The following is a 12,103-nucleotide window of genomic DNA, read 5'->3' on the forward strand; positions in this document are numbered from 1 at the left end:
TATTTATTTTATTTATTTTATTTATTTTATTTATTTTATTTATTTTATTTATTTTATTTATTTTATTTATTTAATTTATTTTATTTATTTTATTTGTTTTATTTTTTATTTTATTTTATTTTTTATTTTACCGAAACAAACAGTCAACATTGATAAAATAACATAAGAAAAGATACGGTTCAAAGACAGACCAGCGAAGTTTCTAAATAAAAATTAAATATATTAAATTGTGCTACAGCAAAAGGATGTGTTTATGTGTTTATGTGTTTATCTGTATGATAGTAAATGTAGAAGTGTGTTTGTGTATAATAATATACACAAACACACTCACTTCAAAAACAAATATATTTACATCATTTTACAGTAAACATATCATTTCTTTTTAAATTCAGTCAAACAATTGCAGTCTCCATGATTGAGATTGGTTTGCAGCAAAAGTTCTGCATCACGTCCGTCACTGGTCTCTATTCTCCGCAGCCGTCTTCAGCTCGGAATATGAGACGCAGTTTAAATCTTTGCACATTTGCGTCAAATACTCCAGTCGGGGGCGCCCTCCGTAATTATTTGTCGTTTCAGCCGTTTCCTCTATTATGTCATGCAGGGACACTCAAGGTGTATTATGTGGCTAATACATTGAGCTCGCCTCTCTGAGATATTATACCTTATTTTTAGTAATAGTTATAATTTAAGTATCACCCGCTATTTATTTTAATTGCAAATAACATTGAACTTCCTCTAAGAATTATATTTATGTGGGGTCCAAAGTCCATAATCAATGACACACACGTGTTAAATTAGTTCACCTGGAGCTCAATCACAGATGGCTATCGACATGCTAAAAAACGTGCTAAGTATTTGAGCAATCACCACGAACAATCATGAACACGCTGAAGTTAAAGCGGTCGCGTTGCAAAACGCCATAGATAAGTTCCTGTGCGAGATTCAACCAATCCTCTTGAACTGACCGAAGTTGAATTTCGTTTTGCAACGCGACCGCTTTAACTTCAGCGTGTTCATGATTGTTCGTGGTGATCGCTCAAATACTTAGCACGTTTTTTAGCATGTCGATAGCCATCTGTGATTGAGCTCCTGAAGTAGACTAATGACCGACGATGCAATGTCATCATTTTCTATCGAATCCAATACATTCGTATAATGCAACTCTTATAGTATAGCGCGTTAAACCGGGAGCATTCTTCTGCAGTTCATTCACATCGTCCCTATCATGAAGAAATGAACAACAAAGAAACGTCGTCCATAAACAGACCATAAGACGCAACGCCAGTCAGTCAGCCCGTTCAGTGAGTCAACCCAGCAAGTTCAGTTCACCTCAGACCAGCTCGACGACGTCACTATAAGTTCCAGCATGTAGTTCAAGTGCAGTCTCTGTAACCCATCATCGACGTAACACTCGTCTGCCATAATTAATTATTTATTCGCCATGTAATAAATAAACATCAAACAGCAATCTCGTGTCTGCTCTGTCAATCTCTAACTGGGGTAGGAACAAAAACCAACCCTCTACAACTTAATCCTACATTTATAATAAATCTGGCATAAACCGATTAAATTGTAATGATTGCGATTCAATCTACATTGAAAAAACTAAAAGAAACCTAAATATATTAGAGTAAAATAACACCAAGGTGCCTAAATAATAATATTTTCGCAAACCATCTGACAGAAAATAAACATAATTTCAATAAAAATTCTGATTAAAATGTTTTTCATGTAAAAATAAAATATTAAAATAAAACAACTTGGAAATCTCAGAAATTTAATAACCGAATAATAATAAGAAAAAAAATAATAAATACTGATAAACAATATTTATTTTAGTCCACTCCTGTCTAGTTTCGAACATATCCATCTCACATTACCATCCTTTCAAGAAAAAATACTTGATTTATTCATTTCATTGGCAGCATACTGGTAGAATAAAATAGGAAAGAATTATTTAGTTAAATATACCTTGAGAAAGACGCTTGTTTAGCTTTGAAACCAGTCGGCGGAAAAAAAAATAGTGGTTAAAAACACAACATCAGCATTACCTTTCCGCACCTACTGGTGCATAGGGCACTTCATTAGTACACCAATCGCAGCGTAACTTGATCATTTTTGTTACATAAAGGTAAGATGATCAGTTTTACGCTTCAGGTACCAGTCTAGGGCTATGAAACATTCTAGTGTAAATATACCTTTTTAAATAAATATTTCATGTCAACCATATCGGGAATCGAGCCCGAGACCTCTTGCATGGTAGGCAAACGCGCTGACCACTGCACCACGAGGCCGACTTTTATTTTATTGTAAAAAAGTCTTTTTTGTGTATTACATTTAAAAATGTGTGTGCACTATTTCAAGATTCAAAATAAAAAAATAAGTTAGTAATGTGAAGTATTTGCCATGACAGTATTTTTTTCCGACGAATATTTTTTCCTCACAAATATTATTTTGTACCGTTGCATTGTCAAATTTAAGAAAATAATTTATTGGATCTCTAACGAGAATTTCCCCAAATTTATAACATGAAAATTTTTCATCTCGGGGTATAAATTTCAATTTATTTACCGTGTTTTACCCATATATACTTATGTATATGAGTGTATATTACAAAAACATGTATTTTATGTGTGTATATTTCTGTGGCGTTTTGGTAAATAGGCTCATGTCACTAATAGCTGATGTGAATTGTATAGCGTAGCCATTTAAAGTTTCTTACTGATTTCCGTCTTTAACATAGAATAATTGCCATAATTGAGTTTTTTAATTTAACTTTCAAAGAGGATGTTTAGTTCTACTGGAAATGAGGAAATTCTACGTAAAAATAGAGTATTAAATTGTACGGCAAAGTTTCTTAAAAAGGGATAATTTTTTATTTCATTTAAATTATAATAAAAACCATCTGCTTTGAACAACGTTAGAAATTCATAAAAATCAACCAATGATAAGAAAGTTACGAAAGATTTCCAGTTTACGGTAAGTGAATGAACCAATCGGCAGAACTGACAGAGAAGAAGCAGAAGAGAACTTGAAACGTCACACGCGTCATATTTTCAGAAATACTTAACATTAAAAAAATATGGTGCTGATATTACGATATTTGTCGGCCTCGTAGTTTAATGGTCAGCGCATTTGCCTACCATGCAAGAGGAATCCGGTTCGATTCCCGACATGGTTGATATGATATGTACAGAAGAGAATTAATAGGCTTGATTCATGCTCTTCATTCATAATTCGTTTAATCATTAAATCAAATGCAATTTTCCACTCTCACTTTCCTTCAATCATCCTTTACCACTCCTTATCAATTTCCTTGTTTTCCTTTCCACTATCTCCTTGTTTTGTCCATATTTATCTTATTTCAATATATAGTATATTTATTATTTATATAGTTTAAACTTCAAGCCGTCGTCGCTTTATTACAGTATTATTTAGTGAATACATATAATTGGATGGCAGGCTCTACTATGTATACATTTTATATTAAAAAAAAAAATAAATATTCATTTAACCTGTACATCTGTTTGTATTCGAAATAAATAAAATAAAAATAAAATAAAATAAAATAAAAATATGAAATATTATTTAAAAGGGTATTTTTCCACTAAAATATTTCATAGTCCCTAGACTGGTACCTGAAGCGTAAAACTGATATTTTTTTTTTAAAGAAATATTTGCGTTCTTATGATTTACCCAAATATTTGATTTTGAGGGCCATTTTCAACGAGTTGTAAATAACTCGCTATTAGAAAATGGAATCAAGTTGGGGTAGAGTGGGATTCGAACCACAGACCTTTGGTCCGTGAGTCCGAGACACTAGCCACAGGAGCACAACCCGATCCTTACCGATACCTTACTTTCATGTAGCAAAAATGTTCAAGATACGCTGCGATTGGTGAACTAATGCAGTGCCCTATGTACCATTAGGTGAGGAAAGAGAATGATGATATTACGATACATAAAAATATATTCTTTTTTGCTTAGTTTAATAGAGTACTTCCAAAAAAAACACGGATTTTCCTCATTGGACATAAAAAATGTTTTGTTATACACGGTAAAAATCTGCGCATCTTTTATTGTTTATTTCAATTATTCCTTCAACGTCAACAGATGGAAGAATCGAAGGAATATCGATGTTTAAGTATAAGCAAAACGGTAAATTTTACACAGTGCGTAGAGTGGCCACATAAACCAGCCAATGACAGGTCATAAGCCCCGTGGATGCCTAGAATTCTCTTTTTCCTTCTTTGCAATGTTTTTTATATCTGTTGTAATATATTACGTTAACATGAAATTAAATGACGTAAGGTTTATTGCATAATAAATAATAGAGGAATTGCGCTAAAAAGATTATGTATGTGCGCGTGTTTATTTAGGTAATTCATTCAATTTAATTTTATATTCATTACACCCTTGTTTTATTTATTAATTGACACTTTATATACATATACAATAAATATACATATAAGGGCGGGCATATTGCCTTAAGGCAATTTCTTCCTACCTACCCAAACCGTTCAGTTTGAGAAAATTATAAATACATGGACATATTGAATCTTACAATTTTATACTAAAATTAAAAGCAAAGATTAACAGAAATAAATATATGTATAAAAAAAAATAACACTTTACTATGAAGAGAGGAGAGGGGATGGGAAGGAAAGAAGAAGGATAAAGGAACAATTTAAATATTTAGATAGTGACATTTCAATCTCGACTTAAATGTAAATAAAGAAGGGGTGTCTCTAACATTAGTGGGTAGATTATTCCACAATCGAGCGGCTACTACTGTGAAAGAGGAGGCAAAAAAATTAGAGCGATGGAATCAATTTCGGGGGGGAGGTTGTGACCCTTAAAACCCCCCCTTGAGTGCACCACTGACCGTAAGCACTATCGTTCGCGAACAGTGTTATGATGATGCACTTGTATCTGTTCAGCACACTTTCCTTAGACTACATTCAGTGGAGTTACATACTAAACTCGTTTTCTTAATTTAAGTGACATGTGCCTCTTTGCCTGAATGCCGCAGAATTTACGGTATCACTTTTTCATTTTCACCAAAAGTTTCGAATTTTGTGTATTCTTCACGGGAAAATATTAAAATTCATTTTGTAGCCAGTAAAAAGTTGAGTCCGATCGGGAAACGAATACAGTTTTGTGTGTGAAATATAACCAACACCCTAGACGAGTGAATTTGAAATAGAATTTGGCATAATTAATTTTATTTTCAAAATCAGTATAGATATTGTGGAGAAATGTTTTCATACATAAATGTAAAAAAAATATTTAATAAAAATTCGTTTCTACAAAAGTGCGACGTGTTTGGCCTTAGTTGTTGTGACGTCAAGATTCGTGATATTGTCCTTAACAAAGTTCAATGGCCAGGAACAAATAAACATTAATTCTGACCAATGGGATGACCGTTTTTGCGGGAAATACAAATTACAAATTTAAAAGTAATTTACATACTACTGATACTTAGAAAGAAAATTTTTAATTCTGGACAGTATTTCATTGACTTTTATTGCTTTAAGAATGTTAAAAAAATATATATTTCCCTATTCGAGTGGAGATTAGTCAAAGGCGCGCTGTACTGGTGAGTGTGTTTGCCTGCCATGTTTGAGATTCTGGGTTCAATTCGTTGTGGAAGGGATGCCAGTCAGAGAAATGAAGGATTGACTCCATTTTGAGATTACAATTTTAAAAAAAGGTTGTTAAAATTTTTTTTAGGATTTTTATAAAGTTTACAATGAAAAAGGTTCCTCAGAAGTTTCGCGGTCTGGCCTTGAAACACCGTTATTATAATTATGGATAACTTATATAGCTCCATTTTCGTAATAAAATACCTCACGGGTATTTTCATAGTGATTCTATAGATAAATAAATTTAATTGAAGCCTTGAATTTGTAATTTAATTAAAACAATTTATTTTGTCCAACAATGTTTTGAGTATGTCCAAATGCTTACAGACTAGCTGGATTATCTTCCTAAGGAGTTGTTCATATTTAAGTTTGTTACAAAAGAGAGAGAAAACATTTTTGAGAAGGGAATATGGGAGCCTAGGCATTTACAGGGCTTATGATCTGCCATTGGCTGGTTTAAGTGGCCACTTTACACAATGTGTAACATTCATTATTCATTATTTTGCCTATGTTTGAACATCCACGTTTCCTCAATTCTTCCATCTGTTGACTTTTGTGAAGTAAAAGAGCTTAGGGTGTATGAACATATCTATCAATAGAGTCGCAAAAACATGTTTTTTTTCTACCCAACAATAGAAAACTATCAATTTACACACGTATTGGCGGACATCGCAAAACTGGCGCTTTATAAATTATCCACAGTAATAATAACAAAAATCGTGTAAAATATCGGATATCGTATAAAAGTAAGAAAAACCATTATTTTTGCATGAAAATATATCATGAGTACACTGGCAAAAAGCTTTAACTCTCAAATCCCTGTTTTGAGAAATCAAGCATTTAAGTTTTGTTCCAATTTTACTCTTTTAAATTTTATTTAAATATAGTATGGATGTTAAGTGCTCATTTAAGAACATGTTTTTAATTTTTCCGTTTCTTAATTACATATTAATTAAATATTTAGTTTTTTAAAGCTTTTAGCCTGAATAAAATACCGGGTATACGGCATAACCTTAAATTTGTTTTTAAAATAATTTAAAGTCTAATTTGGAGTTTTTTGCCAGTTTGTAGAGCGTTAAAAACTCTACAAAAATGCGTCATTAGGTCAAATCCGCATATTTTCGAGCGAACGTTTTTGCCAGTATACCAACGATACATGAATGGAATATGGAGAAAGCGAGGTCTGCATTATACAGGATGTTCTTTAAACCCTATCACATCTGAAACCACGATGATCAGTATGGGTGAGAAGACATATTAGCATATTTTTAAAAATATTTAGAACAAAGATTTTTTTTAAATATAAAATATTTAAAAAAACAAATAGTCGCTTACTTCTGCAAGGGAGAAGTGAGGGGGGCGCGGCGTAGTATCAGACTCTCCCTTCCCCCTCCTCGTTTCACCCCTGCAGAAGTAAGCAACCATTTGCTTTTTATTAAAATTTATTCGTTCTAAAAAAAAAAAAATTATGCCAATATATCTTCTTGCTCATACTGATCATCGTGGTTTCGGGTGTGATTGGGTTTAATAAACACCCTGTATGTATACATTTTAACACTTATACATTTTGCGTTCTCATTAATTTATTTTTTGTGTTTAAATTTAGATTCGATCTGGATCAGAGGAAAAACATTTTTTACTCAAATAAAGTGTTCGCAACTATGTAAAACTTTAAGAAATCAATTCAAGTTATTGAAATTAACTGATTGACGATATCATAAAAAGTTTTGTGATGTGATTTATAAAAGTGAAAAGTTTAAAAATGTTTTTAAACCTTAATCTATTTATGCTGACAATTCTCTCCAGTGAACTTCACCTCAGCTCATTAATTGGTAAGTTAATTTTATTTTTTTATTATCGACTGTGTTTTCTTTTTGTGTTGTGGAATGTCTTAATGTATTTTTTATTTAACAAGGGGTGCCTGGTAGAATGACTAGATAGGTGTAACCGTTTTGTAGCAACAATTCACGGAAAGTGTATACTTGTAATGCCGTATAAAACAGACTTCATGAACTCGGCAATAGTTATTCCCACGTATCTGATATATTTAGTGTGGGGTATTATTCCTGTAGAACAAACTTTTTGAACTTTTTCAAAGATAGTGAATGGTAATTATATTTATTTATTCATGCATTTCATAATATGTACAATTTTTTGTTCACTTTGCCCAGCTTATGATATATACAGTACTTATTATTGTCTTGCTTTATTTCTTTAAAATATTCTATTATTTAATTTTGTTTTTTACATTTATTCTTGAATTTTTTCAACTTTCTACTAATTATGCTGTATAATTTTAAGGTTAATTTTTAAAATATAAATCACGTATAATTTTTAGGTGTCATTTTTTAAATAATTTTTGGGTATGAGGAAATTTATGTTTTAAAAAAATATATATATAAGTATTGTTAATTTTTGTAAAAGGCAGATTTGCCGTTTATGTTAATAAAATAAAAATAAAAATATGTACAGCAAATATTCAATAAAATCTATTTTAACTAATGTTAGTAAATACTCGTATATAGTGTATCGACTTTTATTATCTATCGGTTTCGAGACTGTGTAATTTTCAACCTCCTTGCCCTTCCCTCCTAAACCCCCTCCACCCCTCCACTCAATATACCACTGATTATTGTAAATCTAGTTTTTAGTGCATGTTTGGATATGGTGGTGATTGCATTCCCCTACAACTCTGCATGTAATTAATGTTTTTTCTCGTAAATATTATGCATGCTACAGTGATGGTATTGGTGGATTTTAGTATTTGTCAAATAATAGTGTGTTTTTAGAAAAATCAGCGTTTATTATAAAAAATAATAGAATATATTATATTTGCAAAATATTTAGCAAAAAAGTAAGGAGTATCTAATACAAAAAAGTAAAAATTAAATTACAATTACCATGGCGACTGCTTTTCTTGATAGTTGGCTTGCCAACTGCCAGCTAAATGCAATAAGTAGCATGATAAATAATAAATAAGTAAATAAAAATAGCAGTTTGGAATATTTTCCATATTTACACCGGTGAAATTCAAATATATGATTGCGCAGCAGGCGAGAAAATGATATCCCGTCGCTTATTAGCGCGTCGATAGTTATTTGTGATTGAGCTACTGACGAATAGACGGTACGTCTCTAAAACTGTAGATATTAAAATTCGTTTATCACTGTTAAATTAGTTAAAATGTTTGACCACAAAGTTATTACTTTATATAAATTAAATCTTTTTTATTTCAAAAATATTAAAAGGTAATTTTGAATCCATAATATTTTCAAATGTTTATTCTGGATTTTACTTCCCAAGGAGATATTATTTTCGCAAAAATTAACGAACGGAAGAATTCATTAGCTCATTAAAAAAACTTCCAAAATTGTTAGCCAATTAAGATGATTGATAGATTGGAATAATGGTACCTCAATTGTGCAGTTTGTTTTTTAACTGCTTTTTAATTGAAAGTTTAAAAAATAATCAGGATGCTGCTGTCTTCTTTTCTTGGGAGACGTTTTTGCTTTGAAAATGTATTTGTATGATAAAGTGTAGTGCGTGAAAAAACTTCATTCAAATTTTAATTTTAAGGAATATTCACAGCATCAATGTATTTGTATATTTCCCTATTTTGCGCTAAATTAAAATACAGTTATGTTTCCATAAATTTAAACATACACAAACTATTTCGGATTCAGTTAATTGATATAAAAATTAATCCAAATTCATGTGGATCCATTTTATTATTTGGTACGACATAAGTGATTTTCCGTGTAATTTTTGACTTTTGACTGTATTTTTTTTTTGTGTTATAATTATTAAATGTGTTCCATCACCGTTTACATGTAAATGAAGATAAAACTTCATTTTTCTAAATTCTGCTAGTTACTATAATATAAATATATTTATTTATTTAACTTTTTGTACATAATGTTATTTGTACATTGGCGGGCTTATTGCCAAATGGCAATTTCTTCCAACCAACCAATAAAGTAAAAGTTTTATTTTTATAATTCAAGTTACAGAACATATTCAATAGAGAAAAAAAAGAATAAAAAGTTAAAAATACATCAAAATAGAAATAAACGTATTTGTTTATAAATTACCTTAAATCAAAACTATTACTCAATGGGAAAAGGGAAAAAAGAGGAAAGAGGAAAAAGGAAAGGAGGAGAGATTAAGGAAGAGAAAGGAGATGTTTCTTCAGACGTGATTTAAACAGAGATAATGTAGTAACATCTTTGATGGTGGATGGGAGATGATTCCACAGTCGAGCCGCATGGACACTATATGAGTTAGAGAAGAAAGAGGAATTGTGTATGGGTATTAAGAGAGTGCCTTGAGAATGAGAACGAAGAGGTAAACCATGAACTGATAAGCGTTGAAAATTTTCACACAATTATATAGGAGCGTTAGGACTATGAAGTACATTGAACAGAAGTGAGAGGGAGTGATAGTCTCTCCGCTGTCTAATTTTGAGCCATATCAGAAATGTGGTCATATTTCCTAAGACCAAAAATGTACCTTATGCATGTATTCTGAAGTCGTTCAAGTTTATCGAGTTGCTAACAGCTTAAATCAGTCATGGAAACATCAGCGTAATCTAGAATGGGTAGTATTAATGCTTGTACAAGAGTGCATTTAGTACGATATACCACAGACCTTAAACGGAAGACCTTCCAGGTCCGTGTAAGAAAGTCATTTCGCACCCGATTTCGAGGAACTTGGAAATGTGTATTTTGTGCATGCGAAATCCCGAATATGTAGACGGTCCCCGGATATGGGAAGTCTTTAGATACCGGGTGTGTATTCCAAATTTTTAATATGTTTGATAAGGTTGATATTTATGATATTTAATAGGGTGTTTGATGATACCGAATATACGGCAATGGTTGAAAAGAACTTGAGCATACAAGTAAAAAATACATGTCTAAAATGTGTATTTTACTAGGACCTCGAATACAGGCGGCCAGTTGACGTCCTCTCAATCAGGATTGAGTAAACAAGAGTGAGGCTGAGGGTGTATGTGTTCAGGATCTTGTAAAAGTAGAGTGCATAAGTTATAGTAGGGCCAATTTAATAGGTCACATTTGAAATTTGTCGGTTTTAGCTTCATAGTGAGGTAACCTGCTTAAAAACATCGATTAAAGTGAATGAATCGATTCGGACTTCAAACATAATATATGTCAATTGAATTCAGTTGCTATGAAAAAGTACTTATAGGTACTGTAATTTTATTTTCAAAATCATAAGTCGAATCCCTGTCCCATTACTATTTTCTATCTTAAATTTAAGTAAAAAAAAAAGATATGTACTCAATTGTATGTATGTAATTCTATGTATTGTTACAAGAAATGAACTATTTTTTTTATGTACCGTCCCAAATGAGTTTTCTCGTACAACTCCTGGGAATATAATATCATGAAATTCATGTCTTATATGTTTTATTAATAAATAAAAAAAAAAATTAAAAAAAATTAACAAAACTATCAAAATTCTATTTTTCTGGGTAACATCCCTAGTGTTTAAAAAGAAAAAGAGTTCACTAATGCAACATTGTAACGACGCCGACGTTTAGAACAGAAAAAGTTTATTATGTTAAGAATGGTTTATTAGTGAAAGTAAATCATAAAATTACCTTCTTTTGTCAATATTACAATAAATATGTAATCGTAATTGAAAAAAGTTAAGCAATTGTGCAGTTCTAAATTCGAAAAAATAAATAATATTTTATTACCGCCCTTACAAGGTTACGTTGTTGAATTTTGATGAAGTGTCAAATGTGACCTATTCAATTGGCCCTACTATAGTCTTAAACATTATAAAATTGCAAAATTTAAGACTTTGTCAGAATAATTTATTAACATATTACAACAGAGATGAAGAAAATTTAAGAGAAGGTAATATAGAAGTCTTAGCATCTACAGGTCTTTCATAAGCCAGGTCATCCTGTCAATGGCTGGTTTAAGTGGCCACTTTACACACTGTGTACCATTCACCACTTTGCCCATATTTGAACATCTATATTCCTTCAATTCTTTCATCTGTTGATGTTTGTAAAGTTCTTTAACTTTAGCTCTTTAGCTAAAACCTTTATTTATGCGGGTGAGATTCATCTAATTGAATTATTTCACCTACATACTAGGCAACGCCTGAAAATGTTTTTTTTTTTCAATTTCCATACTTCTTTATGGATCCGGTGGATTTATCAACAGTATTTTGATTTTGTCCAAATTTTTGTAGACAAGGATTGGATTCATCTCCCCAGGGAGCTATTTATATTAACATATTATAACAGAGATGAAGAAAATTTAAGAGAAGGTAATATTGAAGTCTAGGCATCTACAGGGCTTATGACCTGTCAATGGCTGGTTTAAGTGACCACTTTACACACTGTGTAACATTCACCATTCTGCCCATATTTAGATCTTGATTTCTATATTACCTTCTCTTTAATTTTTTCTTCATCTCTG

The 12,103-nt window shown here is 31.3% G+C and overlaps 1 protein-coding gene across 1 annotated transcript in view; it reads left to right on the top strand.

Annotated features, from left to right (window-relative positions):
• Positions 1–411: 411 nt before the first annotated feature.
• The window catches only part of LOC148281122 (protein amalgam-like), a gene marked incomplete at its 3' end in the record, with an annotated part of 46,284 nt that continues 34,592 nt past the window's right edge, over positions 412–12,103 (top strand). The window contains exon 1 of the mRNA XM_088227269.1: positions 412–556. Coding sequence (XP_088083395.1) covers positions 412–556 — 145 coding nt within the window. The remainder of the gene's footprint in view (positions 557–12,103) is intronic.

This window comes from Micrasema longulum, unplaced genomic scaffold (genome assembly GCF_059751315.1).
Source record: "Micrasema longulum isolate JH-2025_06_02 unplaced genomic scaffold, ASM5975131v1 h1tg000495l, whole genome shotgun sequence".
Classification (NCBI taxonomy): Eukaryota; Metazoa; Arthropoda; class Insecta; order Trichoptera; family Brachycentridae; genus Micrasema; species Micrasema longulum.